Source organism: Oncorhynchus mykiss, chromosome 20 (genome assembly GCF_057628025.1).
Source record: "Oncorhynchus mykiss isolate SJ-2025 chromosome 20, ASM5762802v1, whole genome shotgun sequence".
Classification (NCBI taxonomy): Eukaryota; Metazoa; Chordata; class Actinopteri; order Salmoniformes; family Salmonidae; genus Oncorhynchus; species Oncorhynchus mykiss.
The window spans coordinates 42,457,544-42,477,714 of record NC_143041.1 but is presented as its reverse complement, the minus strand read 5'-3'; the positions used below and the strand labels follow the sequence as shown (position 1 = coordinate 42,477,714).

The 20,171-nt window shown below is 45.5% G+C and overlaps 1 protein-coding gene across 5 annotated transcripts in view; it reads right to left on the bottom strand.

Moving 5' to 3' along the window:
• LOC110499447 (BAR/IMD domain-containing adapter protein 2) overlaps positions 1–20,171 on the bottom strand; it is a 128,558-nt gene that overhangs the window by 26,941 nt on the left and 81,446 nt on the right. For 3 of the 5 annotated variants that reach the window (XM_036956303.2, XM_090213106.1, XM_036956305.2), the window contains 3 exons: positions 12,056–12,208; positions 5,349–5,585; positions 700–1,027 (listed from right to left, as the gene is read on the bottom strand). In XM_036956303.2, the coding sequence (XP_036812198.1) occupies positions 700–1,027; positions 5,349–5,585; positions 12,056–12,208 (718 nt within the window). The remainder of the gene's footprint in view (positions 1–699; positions 1,028–5,348; positions 5,586–12,055; positions 12,209–20,171) is intronic. The other 2 variants (XM_090213104.1, XM_090213105.1) reach the window with 1 other exon arrangement.

The following is a 20,171-nucleotide window of genomic DNA, read 5'->3' as shown; positions in this document are numbered from 1 at the left end:
GCCAAACCAGGTCACACAGGGCCTACTGTATATAGTACCTGCTCTGAGTATCTAATGTATTAGTATAATCCAACTCTCCTAAGTGACTTTAAATGCTTCCATTATTCTTAAAGCCTCTGTCCTTCACCCAATTTGAGTCTTTGTTTCTCCTTTTAAAATCACCGTCCTCTCCCTCCCTCTTATTCCCACGTGCTCTGCTCTGCTTTCACCGAGACCACAGCTCTCTAAGTGCCAGGTTATACACTGTGATAGAAGAGAGAGATATTTAATAGCAGATATGAAGAAAAGAGCCGATAGAGGGAACAAGAACAACACCCACTGCACAGCATTCAGCTCCTTCACAGCACGGAGTCAATGGCACGTTCTTAAAAAAAAAAAAGGTCACAACCAAGCCATTCACAAACTACTGTTCGTCAGTCCAATCCTGGTCACTCTAAGAGACAAGGTCTCTGTGACGGAGGTAGCATTCATTAAGCACACTAGTGATGTATTCTGTAATATTCTTACTTGACTGCCTATATAGCAGAATACCATTGAGCCCCCATAATGCATTGGTCTTCACAGTAGTGCTCCATTGCCAATTTTTTTTGTACTGTAAATGTTCATCAATGTGTTACAGTGTTGCTACTGTACATATGATTATGTTGCCCAACTTTTGAGGGCCTCAAGATGCCCCGCCACTATCCTGGTCCTCCTTACCCATGGTGGTGTTGCTCTTGGCTGGGGCGTTCTTACGGACAGGCAGGGTGTTGGAGTAGACCTCACTGCCCTGTCTGTGGGGCTGGGAAAGGTGCTGGGCCTGGGAGGAGGCCTGAGCCTGCTGGGCCTGAGCTTGGGCCTGAGCTTGGGCCTGAGCTTGGGCCTGAGCTTGGGCCTGAGCCTGAGCCTGGGCCTGGGCCTGAGCCATCTTCCCTTCCATCCAGTGTTGGTAGTCCTCCCCTCCTCCCCCTCCTGCTCCTCCGTGGGCCCCTGTCGTTCCATTCATCATGGGCATCCCTCCATCCACTCCTCCTGGTCCCATTATACGCTGTAGGTAGGAAGGAAGGAAGGAAGGAAGGAAGGAAGGAAGGAAGGAAGGAAGGAAGGAAGGAAGGAAGGAAAGAAGGAAGGAAGGAAGGAAGGAAGGAAAGCATGTGCTGATGTGTTAGTTAACATACTCATTAGGCACCATTCTTCCATCACAGAAAAGCATTACATAATGTGAATCTCATCACTACTAACGAGAGGGAGATTAGGCTGTTGGAAATGGGCCAGGTTGTGTTGATTAAAGGTAGACTCAGCGATACGATGTGGAAAGGAAATCAGCAATGTGGGTCAATTTCTGCAACAACTAAGAGCATTAAAGAGCGACGCTCAACCACTCTGCTGTTTTGGTCCCGTGGCTACCACATTGTAAAAGTGCAAAGCGGAACCCATGCACATACTGTGTGACTGTGTGAGAGCAAGTTGTGCATCTCGTAAAATGTGCAATATTTGCTGTGTTGCCCGTGACAACATCATTTAGCTTCCTATGAGAGATCAATCAACTATAACGGAACAACTAAGCAGCACCGCAGCCACAGAACATCCCCTATAAACGGAACAACTAAGCAGCACCGCAGCCACAGAACATCCCCTATAACGGAACAACTAAGCAGCACCGCAGCCACAGAACATCCCCTATAAACGGAACAACTAAGCAGCACCGCAGCCACAGAACATCCCCTATAACGGAACAACTAAGCAGCACCGCAGCCACAGAACATCCCCTATAAACGGAACAACTAAGCAGCACCGCAGCCACAGAACATCCCCTATAAACGGAACAACTAAGCAGCACCGCAGCCACAAAACATCCCCTATAAACGGAACAACTAAGCAGCACCGCAGCCACAGAACATCCCCTATAACGGAACAACTAAGCAGCACCGCAGCCACAGAACGTCCCCTATAACGGAACAACTAAGCAGCACCGCAGCCACAAAACATCCCCTATAAACAGAACAACTAAGCAGCACCGCAGCCACAGAACATCCCCTATAACGGAACAACTAAGCAGCACCGCAGCCACAGAACATCCCCTATAACGGAACAACTAAGCAGCACCGCAGCCACAGAACGTCCCCTATAACGGAACAACTAAGCAGCACCGCAGCCACAGAACGTCCCCTATAACGGAACAACTAAGCAGCACCGCAGCCACAGAACGTCCCCTATAACGGAACAACTAAGCAGCACCGCAGCCACAAAACATCCCCTATAAACGGAACAACTAAGCAGCACCGCAGCCACAAAACATCCCCTATAACGGAACAACTAAGCAGCACCGCAGCCACAGAACATCCCCTATAAACGGAACAACTAAGCAGCACTGCAGCCACAAAACATCCCCTATAAACGGAACAACTAAGCAGCACCGCAGCCACAGAACGTCCCCTATAAACAGAACAACTAAGCAGCACCGCAGCCACAGAACATCCCCTATAAACGGAACAACTAAGCAGCACCGCAGCCACAGAACATCCCCTATAAACGGAACAACTAAGCAGCACCGCAGCCACAGAACATCCCCTATAAACGGAACAACTAAGCAGCACCGCAGCCACAGAACATCCCCTATAAACGGAACAACTAAGCAGCACCGCAGCCACAGAACGTCCCCTATAAACGGAACAACTAAGCAGCACCGCAGCCACAGAACATCCCCTATAAACGGAACAACTAAGCAGCACCGCAGCCACAGAACATCCCAACCGCCAGTCTTGAATGTGGACGGACCCAAGGTGTTTGTTGTTGCAAGACACTTTTCAATACATATCATCACAAAACAGAATGATAAAGGACAGTCAGAGATGCTGTGGGATCTGTGGGGAAAATCCCGTCCACTTCAATGTGTTTCTGTGGGATCTGTGGAAAAATCCCATCCACTTCAATGTGTTTCTGTGGGATCTGTGGAAAAATCCCGTCCACTTTCGATGTGTTTCTGTGGGATCTGTGTGAAGGTCCCATCCATTTCAATGTGTTTCTGTGAAGATCCCATCCACTTCAATGTGTTTCTGTGGGATCTGTGTGAAGATCCCATCAACTTCAATGTGTTTCTGTGGGATCTGTGTGAAGGTCCCATCCACTTCAATGTGTTTCTGTGGGATCTGTGTGAAGGTCCCATCAACTTCAATGTGTTTCTGTGGGATCTGTGTGAAGGTCCCATCCACTTCAATGTGTTTCTTCTCTGAGAATGAAACACAATAAGAATAATCTGCTCTTCCTTCCTCCCTTTAAGGCAGCCTTCTTTTTTTTCACTAATTGGTCTTTTGACCAATCAGATCAGCTCTGAAAAAAATCTGATGTGAAAAGATCCGATATTGGTCAAAATACCAATTAGTGAAAGAAAAATATCAGAATCTGTCTGCCTGTGTAAACACAGCCTTAGAGGCTTCCTCAAAGATGTTACTTCAATTCACACACACGAACGGCAGGCACACACACACACGAACGGCAGGCACACACACACACGAACGGCAGGCACACACACACACACACACGAACGGCAGGCACACACACAAACACGAACGGCAGGCACACACACAAACACGAACGGCAGGTACACACACAAACACGAACGGCAGGTACACACACACACGAACGGCAGGTACACACACACACACACGAACACAGGCACACACACACACAAACACAGGCACACACACACACGAATACAGGCACACACACACACGAACGGCAGGCACACACACACACGAACGGCAGGCACACACACACACGAACGGCAGGCACACACACACACGAACGGCAGGCACACACACACACGAACGCAGGCACACACACACACGAACGCAGGCACACACACACACGAACGCAGGCACACACACACGAACGCAGGCACACACACACGAACGCAGGCACACACACACACCATGAACAACAACACAACAGAGTGGAAGCAGGGTGTGAAACAATCAACAGCCCAACAGACCTCTGTTCCTTCCTAAAGGCATTTCTAATTACCATGCAGCACTAATGACTTAATTTGCATCAACAAGTGTGTGTGTGTGTGTGTGTGTGTGTGTTTGTGTGTGGCATCAGGGAGAGTTCTGAGGGGTTCTGTGTTCTAAAGGAGAGGCTCCAAGAGATTCCATAATGGAATCCCAACATCCTGGGGCATCGCTAGGCAACCCTGGGGCATTGCTAGGCAACAGACTAGCTGGTGGTGTTAATTAAGGAACGTTGTTAGAGCAGCAGCCCACAAACCTGCTGCGGGCCTCAACACTCAACAGCACTCCCTCAAACACCGAGGCAACACACCGATACAGAGGCTCATACTGAGAAACGCCGGCACTCACACACAGCGCTTCAAAGCTCCATAATCAAAAACACAATTAGTGAGGATCAACAACGATTGATGCCTGCAGCACACAATTAACTGAATGTTTCTCCATTAGGGCTGACAAACCATAGCAGCTCTATAGCCAACTATTGGGTCATATTGTAGTAATATATGTGTACTATCATAGTGCTAACACAGTGCTAACCAGTGGTGTAAAATACTTATGTAAAAATACTTTGTACTTTACTATTTATATTTTTTGACAACTTTAACTTCACTACATTCCAAAACAAAATCATGTACATTTACTCCATACATTTTCCCTGGCACTCAAAAGTCCTCATTACATTTTGACAGGACAATGCTCCAATTCAAGCATTTATGAAGAGAAAATCCCTGGTCACACTACTGTCTCTGATCTGGTGGACTGTTGAAGCCCTGGCTACCTGTAAATAAAATAACATTTTAATTAAAATTGTGCTATCTGGTTTCCTTAATATATGGAATTTTAAATTATTTATACTTTTATTTGAGCAATTCCATTTATTTTGATACATAAGTATATTTTACTCTGGTAGCATTATACTGGGTTAGCACAGCGCTAGCACAGCACTAGCACAGCACTAGCACAGCACTAGCACAGCACTAGCACACACAGCACTAGCACAGCACTAGCACACACAGTGCTAACACAGCGCTAGCACACACAGCGCTAACACAGCGCTAGCACAGCACTAGCACAGCACTAGCACACACAGTGCTAACACAGCGCTAGCACACACAGCGCTAACACAGCACTAGCACAGCACTAGCACACACAGCGCTAGCACAGCACTAGCACACACAGCGCTAACACAGCGCTAGCACACACAGCGCTAACACAGCGCTAGCACACACAGCGCTAGCACAGCACTAGCACAGCACTAGCACACACAGTGCTAACACAGCGCTAGCACAGCGCTAACATAGCGCTAACACAGCAATATCACAGCAATATATAGTAATACCACCAGTACCGGTAACCCACCTGTTGGCCCATGAGGGCAGCCAGCTCGGGGGGTACAGGCAGGGGTTTGGCCCCGGGAATGGGGTCAGAGATGAGCAGGTTGCCCTTTGAACCATGGTGGGTGTGGGAGACGGATCCCAGGGAACCCCCTGTAGAGGTCATCTGCTGAGCCAGGAGCATGGCACGGTCAGGCAGCTTGGTAGGGTCAGCACACGCCTGCTGCCATGCTGGGATCTTCTGGGCTAGCAGGTCCTTACCCTGGAGAAGACAGGTAAATAAACACAAAGGGAGAAGGTGTTCCTTTGAACCTGGTCAAACATTAAGTGTATTTATATATAAGGAGATATTCTAGGAGAGTATAAGGTTATAACATTCAGGAGAAACTCTTGAACAAATCTTTATACTGTGAAAAGGTTCACTGCTTGAGAAAATAACAACATTAGCTGAGGTAGTTGAGTCAGCCTAGGTGGGAGAGCGTGGGCTCCTGGAAAGCAAGTGTCAGTGTGTGGGATCTCCAGCTCAAGTATCAAATCAGAGAGAAAGCGAGAGCGAGAATAGCTGACCTCTGTGACTGACCCAAAATTAAGGAAAGCTGTGACTATGTACAGACTCAGTGAGCATAGCCTTGCTATTGAGAGAGGTCACCGTAGGCAGACCTGGCTCTCAAGAGAACACAGACTATGTGCACACTACCCACAAAATGAGGTGGAAACTGAGCTGCACTTCCTAACCTCCTGCCAAATGTATGGCCATATTAGAGACACATATTTCCCTCAGATTACGCAGATCCACAAAGAATTCCAAAACAAATCCAACCTTGATAAACTCCCATATCTATTGGGTGAAATACCACAGTGTGCCATCACAACAGCAAGATTTGTGACCTGTTGCCACAAGAAAAGGGCAACCAGTGAAAAACAAACACCATTGTAAATACAACCCATATTTATTTTTCCATTTATACTTTATTTGCACATTGTTACAATGCTGTATATAAACATAATTTGACATCTAAAATGTCTCTATTCCTATAGAACATTTGTGAATGTAATGTTTACGGTTCATTTTATATTGTTCATTATCTATTTCACTTGCTCTGGCAATGTAAACATATGTTTCCCAAGCCAAAAAAAGCCTATTGAATTGAAAGCGAGAGCTTCACCTATCTGCAATAGCATCAAACTAAGACATCCTTCTCTCTCAGCTCTGACAGCTCTTCTCTGTGTTGGCCTGGGGAGCTGAAGCAGCCTCATTTCCAGTCTAGCAGCCGTTTCATCTCAAAGCTGAAGCAGCCTCATTACCAGTCTAGCAGCCGTTTCATCTTTTTATTTATTTTTTATTTTACCTTTATTTAACTAGGCAAGTCAGTTAAGAACAAATTCTTATTTTCAATGACGGTCTAGGAACAGTGGGTTAACTGCCTGTTCAGGGGCAGAACGACAGATTTGTTTGTACCTTGTCAGCTCGGGGGTTTGAACTTGCAACCTTCCAGTTACTAGTCCAACGCTCTAACCACTAGGCTACCCTGCCGTCTCACAGCTGAAGCAGCCTCATTACCAGTCTAGCAGGCTGTTTCGTTTCACAACTGAAGCAGCCTCATTACCAGTCTAGCAGGCCGTTTCATCTCAAAGCTATCCCTCCTAGGATGATTGTACTCAAGGCCCGCGACACCATCTGTAGCCTCCAGGCCTCTCCACCAGCTCTCTCCCCAGCTATGGGTTTCCTGCTCTAGCTTACCTCTGATCAGTTTTACCCCCACCTCCACCCATTAAAGCAGTCTGGGTGTAAGACAGGAAGTAATATTCAGCAGGGTTGCCAGGGTTCTTCATAAACTGTACTCCCTTAGAAACAAAACACTTACAAAAAAAAGGGGTTCCAAAAGGGTTCATCAACTCTGTGGAAAGGATTCTACATGGAACTCAAAAGGGTTCTACATGGAACTCAAAAGGGTTCATCAACTCTGTGGAAAGGATTCTACATGGAACTCAAAAGGGTTCTACATGGAACTCAAAAGGGTTCATCAACTCTGTGGAAAGGGTTCTACATGGAACTTAAAAGGGTTCTACATGGAACTCAAAAGGGTTCTACATGGAACTCAAAAGGGTTCTACATGGAACTCAAAAGGGTTCATCAACTCTGTGGAAAGGGTTCTACATGGAACTCAAAAGGGTTCTACATGGAATTCAAAAGGGTTCTACATAGAACTCAAAAGGGTTCCAAAAGGGTTCATAAACTCTGTGGAAAGGGTTCTACATGGAACTCATAAGGGTTCTACTTTGAACTAAAATGATTCTACCAGAAAAACGGATCTTCAAAAGGGTTAGGTTTTAGATAGCACCTTGAGTGTGACAAATCCCTCTATCTACGGTATGTTACTCTTGGTCTCTGTATATAGCCTACTTTAAATCGGTCTCTGTTTCTCTCCATGTTTTCTACCTTACTGCTTTCTGTGTACCAGTCAGTGTTCCTCCCTGGTCTCTCGCCATTGGTGCGCTGGGTAGCGGTGCCAGTAGGTGACTCAGCTCCCAGGTGGTGGTATCTGCTAGGTAATGTAGTGTGGGTGGTAGTGTGGTTTCTAAAGCTCCATGCCAGAGAGATGATCAACACCAACGGCCTGCTTATTCATTTCACTTTATTCCTCTACTCCATCACCACAGGACAGTTGCTGCTACCTTAAGTATGTATGTCACATACATGGAGGGTACCATGTACACTGTGTGTGTGTGTGTGTGTGTGTGTGTGTGTGTGTGTGTGTGTGTGTGTGTGTGTGAGCAAGCACTGGGGTGAGAACCTGAAGAGTGGGGCCTCTCTTGCCCATCTCTTCCTACACGACACACAATATGCACTCACTCATTCTTTCTGTCCCCCTACAATCTCTTGGCCTCCATATTTTCCCCTCACACAGAATATTCACTGCTTCTTTCGAAATGACTTCAAAACACAAACTCTCCCCCTCCTTTCTCTCCTTCTCTCTGTGTCAGCACATCAGTATTGTCTATAGACAGTCAGCCCACACATTCTCCCTCTGGGATTCACATCCACTAACTTGTGGAAGTGGGACACTGTTCACCCTCTTCCCTTCCTATCCTTTTGTCCTCTCCACCTCCTTTCCTCCCACTGCACAGTCTCTCAGCTCCAAGGCCTGAGTTAAACAAATCAGAAAGAGCAGAAAGTGAACGCCCACTTAACCAGGACTTGGAAGCTCCTGAATAAAGACACTAGGTGGCTGCATTGATTTGTGAGAGCAACCGTGGCATGATCGGCAGTCTTGAAAGCAAAGCCACTGGACACAATGGCTAAAGCCAAACTAAACAACTATATGAACCATCCCGAAAGGAGAAGTAAACAGTTTGTGGTAACAGTAAAATTCTAGAACGTTCCCAATTTCCCCCCATAAATCCCAGTTGGGATGATTCCTGCAATTAAAAGGAAATAAGCTGTGAGGGAAACCTCCCAACCTAGAATTCTTAATTTGGAATTTTCAAGAAAGTGACCAGAATATTGCAACCCTGGACCTGTTGGTGTGAGTGGAAGTGCCTGTATTACCTTGCTGTTTTAACCATCAAAAGATAAAGCAGTGAATATTAATGCATAACCTTAAGATTTTGGAGTTAACCTCTTGAATCTAAGGGGCACTATTTTCATTTTTGATGACATTTCTTCCGGAACCGGGAGATGGAGTTCCAAGAGGTTAATTAATGCCTAAACCTTAAACACTTCGAAAAATGGCCCCGACGGAGAGGGCTGCTGTGCGTCGAGCACATAGGAAAGTTTGCAGACTTTGAAGGGCCGCCCCCCCCAGGTGGTGAAGGTAGGAAACATCACCTCCACTGTGTTGATCCTGGAACTCAAACTGGGGCCCCACAAGGGTGTGTGCTCAGCCCTCTCCTGTACCCCCTGTTCACCCATGACTGCGTGGCCACTCACGCCTCCAACTCAATCATCACGTTTGCAGACGACACAACAGTAGTAGGCCTGATTAACAACAATGACGAGACAGCCTACATGGAGGAGGTGAGGGCCCTGGGAGTGTGGTGCCAGGAAAATAACCTTTCATCCAACGTCAACAAACGAAAAGGAGCTGATCGTGGACTTCAGGAAACAGCAGGGGGAGCACCCCACTATCCACATTGAAGGTACAGCAGTGGAGAAGGTGGACATTAAGTTCCTCGGCTTAAACATCACTGACAAACTGAAATGGTCCATCCACACAGACAGTGTGGTGAAGAAGGCGCAACAACGCCTCTTCAACCTCAGGAGGCTGAAGAAATTTGGCTTGGCAGCTGAAACCTTTTACAGATGCACAATTGAAAGCATCCTGTCGGGCTGTATCACCGCCTGGTACGGCAACTGCAGGGCTTCCCAGAGGGTGTTGCGGTCCGCCCAACGCGGACCTGCCCTCCAGGACACCTACAGCACCCGATGTCACAGGAAGGACAAAAAGACCTCAACAACCAGAGACATGGCCTGTTCACCCCGCTATCATCCAGAAGGTAAAGTCATTACAGGTGTATCAAAGCTGTAGCTAAACACAACGTGCCATTGGAACACAGGAGTGATGGTTGCTGATAACGAGCCTCTGTACACCTATGTAGATATTCCATATAAAAAAAAATCTTACAGCTACAATTGTAATTTACAACATTAACAATATCTACACTTTATTTCTGATCAATGTGATGTTATTTTAAGATGGACAATTTTTTTTTGCTTTTTTTCAAAAACTAGCCACTTCAATAAGGGAACACTAGCCACTTCAATAAGGGAACACTAGCCACTTCAATAAGGGAACACTAGCCACTTCAATAAGGGAACACTAGCCACTTCAATAAGGGAACACTAGCCAGTAACAATTTTTATATGTTTGCATTACTCACCTGATCCAGTTGAAGTCGTAAGTTCACATACACCTTAGCCAAATACAGTTAAACTCAGTTTTTCACAATTACTGACATGTATTCTTAGTAAAAATTCCATCTTAGGTCAGTTAGGATCACCACTTTGTTTTAAGAATGTGAAATGTCAGAATAATAGTAGAGAGAATTATTTATTTCAGCTTTAATTTCTTTCATCACATTCCCAGTGGGTCAGAAGTTTACATACACTCAATTAGTATTTGGTAGCATTGCCTTTAAAATTGTTTAACTTGGGACAAATGTTTCGGGTAGCCTTCCACAACATTCCCACAATAAGTTGGGAGAATTTGGTCCATTCCTCCTGACAGAGCTGGTGTAACTGAGTCAGGTTTGTAGGCCTCCTTGCTCGCACATGCTTTTTCACATCTGTCCACACATTTTCAATTGGATTGAAGTCAGTGCTTTGTGATGGCCACTCCAATACCTTGAATTTGCTGTCCTTAAGCCATTTTGCCAGAACTTTGGAAGTATGGCTTGGGGTCATTGTCCATTTGGAAGACTCATTTGCGACCAAGCTTTAACTTCCTGACTGATGTCTTGAGATGTTGCTTCAATATATTCACATCATTTTCCTGCCTCATGAAGCCATCTATTTTGTGAAGCGCACCACTCCCTCCTGCAGCAAAGCACCCCCACAACATGACGCTGCCACCCCCGTGCTTCACGGCTGGGATGGTGTTCTTCGGGTAGTAAGCTCCCCCTTTTTCATCCAAAAATAACGATGGTCATTATGGCCAAAGAGTTTTATTTTTGTTTCATCAGACCAGAATACATTTCTCCAAAAAGTACAATCTTTGTCCCCATGTGCAGTTGCAAACCGTAGTCTGGCTTTTTGATGGCGGTTTTGGAGCAGTGGCTTCTTCCTTTCTGAGAGGCCTTTCAGGTTATGTCGATATAGGACCCTTTATTACTGTGGATATAAATACTTTGCTCCTGTTTCCTCCAGCATCTTCACAAGGTCCTTTGCTGTTGTTCTGGGATTGATTTGCACTTTTCATACCAAAGTACGTTCATCTCTAGGAGACAGACCGCGTCTCCTTCCTGAGTGACGGCTGCATGGTTCCATGGTGTTTATACTTGCGTAGTACTATTGTTTGTACAGATGAACGTGGTACCTTCAGGCGTTTGGAAATTGCTCCCAAGGATGAATCAGACTTGTGGAGGTCTACAGTTTTTTTTCTAAGTTCTTGGCTGATATCTTTTGATTTTCCCAGGATGTTGAGCAAAGAGACACTGAGTCTCTAAACAATTGTTGTAAACAATTGTTGGAAAAATTACTTATGTCATGCACAAAGCAGATGTTCTAACCGACTTGCCAAACCTATTGTTTGTGAACAAGACATTTGTGGAGTGGTTGAAAAACGAGTTAATAACTCCAACCTAAGTGTATGTATATACTTTACTCTATCCTATTCAACTGTATCTTAGTCTATGCCACTCTGACATTTTTCACCCAAATATTTATATATTCTTAATTCCATTCCTTTACTTTAGATTTGTGTGGATTGTTGTGAAACTGTTAGATACTACTGCAGTGTTGGAGCTAGAAACAACAAGCATTTCGCTACACCTGCATTAACTTCTGCTAAACACGTGTATGTGACCAATAAAGTTAGATTGGACTTGATGTAATGTTTGGAACAACTTCGAAATGTAACGTTTGAGAAACAAGGATGAACGTCTAATTTTGATGTCAGACTGTGAGAGCTAGTTGGTTTTAACCCTCAATAGCTAAAGCAGTGGGTGAACTGCAAAGAGAGAACAAAAATGTAACCGAAACCTGTAGATGAAAATGTGAGTCCGACATCTCACCTTGCTATGGAAGGAACTGCTGTTCTTGGCCACGGCACACTGTCTGTCCACCAGGAAACAGTACCTCCTCCTCTCCTCTGACAGCGCACTCTTGTAGCCCTCTGCTGTGTACTGGTCCAGGTCACTCTGCTTGCTGCCAATGGTCTCAACATACTGAGGAGAGGGAGGGTGAGGGGGACGGGTCGAGGACAGGGAGGATGAGGGGGACGGGTCGAGGAGAGGGAGGATGAGGGGGACGGGTCGAGGAGAGGGGGACGGGTCGAGGAGGGGGACGGGGCGAGGAGAGGGAGGAGGGGGACAGGGCGAGGAGAGGGAGGAGGGGGACGGGGCGAGGAGGAGGACGGGGCGAGGAGGAGGACAGGGCGAGGAGGAGGACAGGGCGAGGAGAGGGAGGAGGGGGACGGGGCGAGGAGGGCGGGGCGAGGATGAGGACGGGGCGAGGAGAGGAGAGGGAGGAGGGGGACGGGGCGAGGAGGAGAACGGGGCGAGGAGAGGGAGGGCGAGGAGAGGGAGGAGGGGGACGGGGCGAGGAGAGGAGGGGGGGCGAGGAGGGGGGGCGAGGAGAGGAGGGGGGGCGAGAAGAGGGAGGAGGGGGACGGGCGAGGAGGAGGACGGGGCAAGGAGAGGGAGGAGAGGAGGGGGGGCAAGGAGGAGGACGGGGCGAGGAGAGGGAGGAGGGGGACGGGGCGAGGAGAGGAGGGGGGGCGACGAGAGGGAGGAGGGGGACGGGGCGAGGAGAGGGAGGAGGGGGATGGGGCGAGGAGAGCGAGGAGAGGAGGGGGGGCGAGGAGAGCGAGGAGAGGAGGGGGACGGGGCGAGGAGAGGGAGCAGGGGGACGGGGTGGGGAGAGGGAGGAGACGAGGGGGGGCGAGGAGACGAGGGGGGGCGAGGAGACGAGGGAGGCGTAGGGGGACGGGGAGAGGGAGGAGGGAGACAGGGCGAGGAGAGGGGGGCGGGGCGAGGAGAGGGTGGAGGGGGGCGGGGCGAGAAGAGGGGGCGGGGCGAGGAGAGGGGGCAGGGCGAGGAGAGGGGTGCGGGGACGGGGCGAGGGGGGCGGGGCGAGGAGAGGGAGGAGGGGGACGGGGCGAGGACATAAGACATAAGGTACAGTAGGATGTATTTGTCCCCTAGACACTAGAAACAAATCTAAGCAGTTAGATAAGTATATACACTACCATTCAAAGGTTTGGGTTCACTAGAAATAGCCTTGTTTTTTTAAAGAAAAGCACATTTATGGCCATAAAAACAACATCAAATTGATCAGAAATACAGTGTAGACATTGTTAATGTTGTAAATTATTATTGTAGCTGGAAACGGAGAGAGAGAGAGAGCCAATGGTTAAGGTTAGCATTGTAGTTAGGTGCATGAAGTAAAGCCGACAACAACCTGAAAATTTGCATTTAGCTGCAGGGGTGCTGTGGGAGTGCTGTGGAAGTGCTGTCGGAGTGCTGTGGAAGTGCTGTGGGAGTGCTGCGGGGGTCCTAAATGTACTGTGTGTCATCTTGAGTACCACTAGAATAAGGTGACAGCAGCTAAATCAGTGTAGAAAATCTGTACATAGAATAACGTATAAACACTCTCTACATTCTGACTCACAGCATACATTGAGTAGTAAACAACGGAGCACTAATTCCCTGCCTTATAAAACAAAATGGCCGATATAAGCAGAGTTAAAGTAGGATTAGTCGCTTATGATGTCGATGACACATACAGAGATCAGCCTAAGACGAGGACAATTGAGTTCATCCTTTGTTACCATAGAGATACAACCAGACGAGTCATGAAAACTGTCATCCACACAACAGTCGTCAACATCTAGACAAAGGCATGCACACAAATCCTCGCTGAATACTTTACAAAAATATCCCACAAAAAAACAGACGTGTGAGGCTTGACCCTCTAAGCTCACATCAGGGAGACACACAAACACGGAAATGTCAGCCCCATTACAGAACCCATTAAAGCAATGCAAACAGATGTTTACTGCAAATACTTGGCTTCCCATTTACCACTCCACACACTGCTACCCTGGCGCTTTCATTTCCCTCTTTCCCTGCCTCAGAATGATAAAGGACAGTCAGAGATGCTGTTGGGTTCTGAGATTGAAATGACAGTATATGAAATATACTGATTTATCATTTCCTCTTCCTGTCCAACCATAAAATATTTACAAGTTGCATTTTCCACCATAATTTGCAAATAAATTCATTAAAAATCCTACAATGTGATTTTCTGGATTTTTTTCTTCTCAATTTGTCTGTCATAGTTGAAGTGTACCTATGATGAAAATTACAGGCCTCTCTCATATTTTTAAGTGGGAGAACTTGCACAATTGGTGTCTGACTAAATACTTTTTTGCCCCACTGTATACACACACACACACTTGTGTATATACTTATTTTACTCAGAATTAAACTGGGTTAAGCTTCCATAGTGTCTGTGGAGTATTTTACTCAGAATTAAACTTGGTTAAGCTTCCATTGTGTCTGTGGAGTATTTTACTCAGAATTACACTTGGTTAGGCTTCCATAGTGTCTGGAGTATTTTACTCAGAATTACACTTGGTTAAGCTTCCATAGTGTCTGGAGTATTTTACTCAGAATTACACTTGGTTAAGCTTCCATAGTGTCTGTGGAGTATTTTACTCAGAATTAAAAACCTAACAAACTGTTTCTTCTCTGAGATTGTTACACAACCCCCCCCCCCCCCCCCCCACCCCACCACCACCACACCACCACCCCCACCACCATGATGAAGAGGACAGATCCCATTGATCTGTTCTCTTTCCTCTGTGTGTAGACTGATTACAGAAAGGAACAGGAAGAAGATGAAACAAACACTTGAGGAGCTTTATTAGTTATCAATGATGGAACTTCAAGGAGGATTCAAATGACTAGTGTTGTTTTCAAAGTAAAAGCCTGTGATTACAGCCTACTCTCAGCTACAACACATTGACTGAGGCTGGGTTTAGGCTGGGTTTCTGTACAGCACTGTGATATATCAGCTGATGTAAGAAGGGCTATATAAATACATTTGATATACAGTTGTTACCGGTACCGAGTCAATGTGCGCGGGTACAGGTTAGTCGAGGTCATTTGTACATGTAAGTAGGGGGGGGTAAACTGACTATGCATAGATGATAAACAGCGAGTGGCAGTAGTGTAGTGTAAAAACAGCAGCCCTTAGCCGTGGTATACCACAAACCCCTGAGGTGCCTTATTGCTATTATAAAAACTGGTTACCCAAAGTAATTAGAGCAGTCAAAATAAATGTTTTGGTCATACCCATGGTATACGGTCTGATACACCACAGCTTTCAGCCAATCAACAATCTAAATATTTTACTGAGTTACAGTTCATATAAGGAAATCAGTCAATTGAAACAAGTTAATGAGGCTCTAATCTATGGATTTCACATGACTGGGAATACAGATATGCATCTGTTGGTCACATATAGCGTAAAAATAAAATAAAATGAGGGACGTGGACCAGAAAACCAGTCAGTCAGTATCTGGTGTGACCACCATTTGCCTCATGCAGCGAGACACCTCCGTCGCATTGAGTTGATCAGACTGTGGATTGTGTCCTGTGGAATGTTGTCCCACTCCTCTTCAATGACTGTGCGAAGTTGCTGGATATTGGCGGGAACTGGAACACGCTGTCGTACAAGTCGATCCAGAGCATCCCAAGCCTGTTCAGTGGATGATAGGTCTGGTGAGTATGCAGGTCTTGGAAGACCTGGGACATTTTCAGCTTCCAGAAATTGTATACAGATCCTTGCGACTTGGGGCGATGCATTATCATACTGAAACATGAGGTGATGGCGGAGGAGGAAGGGCATGACAATGGGCCTCAGGATCTCGTCACGGCATCTCTGTGCATTCAAATTGCCATCGATAAAATGCAATTATGTTCATTGTCCTTATCTTATTCCAGCCCAACCCCCACTGCCATCATGGGGCACTCTGTTCACAACGCTGACGTCAGCAAACCGCTCACCCACACGACGCCATACATGTGGTCTATGAAAAATGTGTGGGATCTTTTATTTCAGCTCATGAAACATGGGAACAACATTTTACAAGTTGCCTTTTTGTTCAGTATAGAAATAAATATACAACAAAAAAAATATATTCTGTAGTAGTAGTATTAGTGTAGTAGTATGAGTGTAGTAGTAGTAGTAGTAGTATTAGTGTAGTAGTATTAGTGTAGTAGTATTAGTGGTATTAGTAGTAGTATTAGTGTAGTAGTATTAGTGTAGTAGTAGTAGTGTAGTAGTAGTATTAGTGTAGTAGTATTAGTGTAGTAGTATGAGTGTAGTAGTATGAGTGTAGTAGTAGTAGTAGTAGTATTAGTGTAGTAGTATTAGTGTAGTAGTATTAGTGTAGTAGTATTAGTGGTATTAGTAGTAGTATTAGTGTAGTAGTATTAGTGTAGTAGTAGTAGTAGTGTAGTAGTTTTAGTGTAGTAGTATTAGTGTAGTAGTAGTAGTAGTAGTAGTAGTAGCAGCAGTAGTAGTAGTAGTAGTAGTGTAGTAGTAGTAGTGTAGTAGTAGTAGTAGTAGTCGTAGTATTAGTGTAGTAGTCGTAGTAGTCGTAGTAGTGGTAGTAGTAGTATTAGTGGTAGTAGTAGTATTAGTGTAGTAGTAGTGGTAGTGGTAGTAGTAGTGGTAGTAGTAGTATTAGTGTAGTAGTAGTAGTAGTATTAGTGTAGTAGTAGTAGTAGTAGTAGTGTAGTAGTAGTAGTAGTAGTAGTAGTAGTATTAGTGTAGTAGTAGTAGTAGTAGTGTAGTAGTAGTAGTAGTAGTAGTATTAGTGTAGTAGTAGTAGTAGTAGTAGTAGTAGTATTAGTGTATTAGTAGTATTAGTGTAGTAGTATTAGTGTAGTAGTAGTAGTAGTAGTAGTAGTAGTATTAGTGTAGTAGTAGTAGTGTAGTATTAGTAGTAGTAGTAGTAGTAGTAGTAGTAGTAGTAGTAGTAGTAGTAGTAGTAGTAGTAGTAGTAGTAGTAGTAGTAGTAGTAGTAGTAGTAGTAGTAGTAGTAGTAGTAGTAGTAGTGCCATGTTTTGTTTACTTGTCATGCACCAAGGTGTGCGTTTACAGGCGGGACCAAACAAGGGTCATTATTCCTGGTAATTCTAGATCTTCCCAGACACACCCTTACCTTGAACTTGGACAACATGTAAACAAAAGGCCAGCCAGCCAGACAGTAGGTGAGTCAGCCAGTCAGCCAGTCAGTCCATCAGTAGGTGAGTCAACCAGCCAGTCAGCCTGTCAGTCAGCCAGATACAGAATAACTAGAAAGCAGTAGTATGGAAATCAGTATAGAGCTGCCAAACCAGTCTGCTTGCCTCTAGAGCCCAGAGCCCTATACTTGGAATCAGGTTTGAGGAGTTTGCGAGGTAACTGAGGTCAACTCTTGAGTTGGCTCATCAGTGGCAGTGGCTCATCTTTTAGCCAGGTAGGTTTCTATGGCAATGAATCCTTCAGAACTAACCTGCTCCAAAGCAGACTAACTCCATTTATCCTGAATGAAGTGTCTGAGGCACAAGTTGAGGACCAATGAAATCAAATTCCTTCTCACAAAGATTGTGTCATCATCCCCTTCATTTGAAGAAGACTGATTAAAATGTTTTATAAAATCAAATGTTTTTTTTGGGGGGGGGGGGGGTGTAAAAAAAACTAATGTCAATCACATTACACATTTAGTAACGACAGCATTTGCTTTCCAAACTAAGTTTCTCCACACGAATGTATTTAGAAATGTGCAAAAAGGCAAACTGACAGTGGCAACCAACCACAGACATATAATCCATAGGATGTCAGTTCAACTAGCCACGTGTGACATGCAAGCGCAGTTACAAGCCTGCTAGAGTTCGCGGCAGGCGGACGAGCAATAGCCACCGTCGTAGTGCGGATGAAGCTTGAGCTGGAAGGTGAAGCTAACTGAAGCTGGCTAGCTTTAGAGAAGCCGGAGTAGATCTAGCGTGCTTCGTAGTATACCACTCTGGCGTCTGTCTCATTCAGTCACATTCACACACGCTTGAAAGCCAATGGCAGCCTGATATATGGCAATACATATTTACTACTGTATTCATGCAATACTATATTGACTTTTGCAGATGAGCCCTGCCATTTACAAAAACATACACGTCAACACGACATGAAAATATGACATTCAAAACACAATCATAGAATACTATATTACTACTTGACAACATCTAACATACAGACATTACATGTTGCTTCTCTGACAGCATTTTCATCTCATATTGTTACCAGGTAAACTATTCCTGCTGTGAACACACTGTTGATGAAAGAGACATGTCAAACGGTACAGGCCGTAGCCTAGACGCCGAAACGGTACAGGCCGTAGCCTAGACGCCGTAGCCTAGACGCCGTAGCCTAGACGCCGTAGCCTAGACGCCGAAACGGTACAGGTCTCAGCAGTAAGAAAGAAAGGGTTGAACGGTGGGACAAAGAACCATATGGAGGGATCCGACATAACCCCTTCCCCACTCTTACAGGCTCACTAGATATCGTTATATTATACTCAATGATAGAGGCCTTGGGTGAGCGAGACAGAAGATGCATATAAAGGACATTTCAAACCTCCACTAAAAATGGAATACGAGATACCAATGTAAGTACGTCAACACAAAATGGCAGATTCAATGAACCTAAACTTTGATGGAACTTCATTCCTAGAATCATCGTTTAATTATGTCAAGCCGAGGTCTAAGATTGATCTTTTGCCTGTCAGTGCACAAGCTTCCTCTGATGTCGTGGAGCCCCTCCCTCCTAGAACAATTACATCACAGTGACCTATTACAGCATTATCAATAGGGGAGGAGGACACGACATGGGTCCTTCAGAAAAGAGATAGAGTGGAAAAGGAAGGGATAGTGAAAAGGTGGAATGAGAGAGAGACAGAAAATAACTGGGTTGAAGAATTGAAGGAAAGAACAGAACTGCAGCAGAACAGAACAAACCCAGACCCCCCCCCCCCTCCTCTCTCTTGCTCGGCCTCTTTTACTCTCCACATCCCATCTGCTCTGACGCCATCCAGCTAACGCAGAGGGAACTGAACTGTGGTGTTGATGTAGCCTCAAGATGTGTCTTAGCGTGTGCGTTTATGTGACATGCTAACATGTTGCGTGTCACTTGAAACTCCCGTTGTCACACGGCAGTAGCATGTAGCATGTAGCATGTCACCCTCACAGAGTTGTCATTAGAACGTGATAATTAGTTGCTGTTGTTACTAGTTACCATAAATGCCCCAAAGGCATAGCAATGAAACATGACTATCAGTTGGGGAAATGTGGCACATTCGACCGTTCAGAAAACACACCTCATTTGACCATTTCTCCTCATAGTAGCCTGAGACGGACAGAGAGGAGAGGAGAGGAGAGGAGAGCAGAGCAGAGGAGAGCAGAGCAGAGAAACAGACAGACAGGTGACACACAGACAGACACAGGCAGACAGACAGAGAGACAGAGAGAGAGATCCCCAGGGTCTGTCTCAACAAAGGGAAACCTTACTGCCCTTAGCTACAGAATAAATGTACAATACATTTATCTCCCACTCAATGGCTAAATGCTTTTTACCCGACAACCGAATACATTGGAAATCAGTGCAACGAAGACTGTGCAATGTAAATCCAATGCTAATCTACCTCAACTCATGCAAGCACACTGAATGCAATATGATAATACAAATATAAATGGGAAATAAATGGGAATACGAAAAGGCTGTGGTGTTCAACTGCGTATGTACCAGTGCTAATACTCATCTAACACCCAATTGAGATATTATGTAACAGAAGCTATTAGCGATTTCCTATTTTTCTGGGTCGGCAGCAGAACGCCAGCGACATTCCCATTATATTCAAATCAGTCTGCCTCTCCCCCTGAAACACTCCCTGTTAAGTGTTTAATAATGAACGTGAGAGAGATTTACCATGTCATTTTCAGGCACTGCGTCCGTGCTTTGTGTTCCCCTAGGGACACCGTAGTAAATGAGTGCATTTTCATCATCGGCTAGAGGTAAGGGTTTAATATTACCATCCATCTGGAGCAGAGCGGGGAAAAGGGAGATTACTTTTTGTTTCCTTTCCTT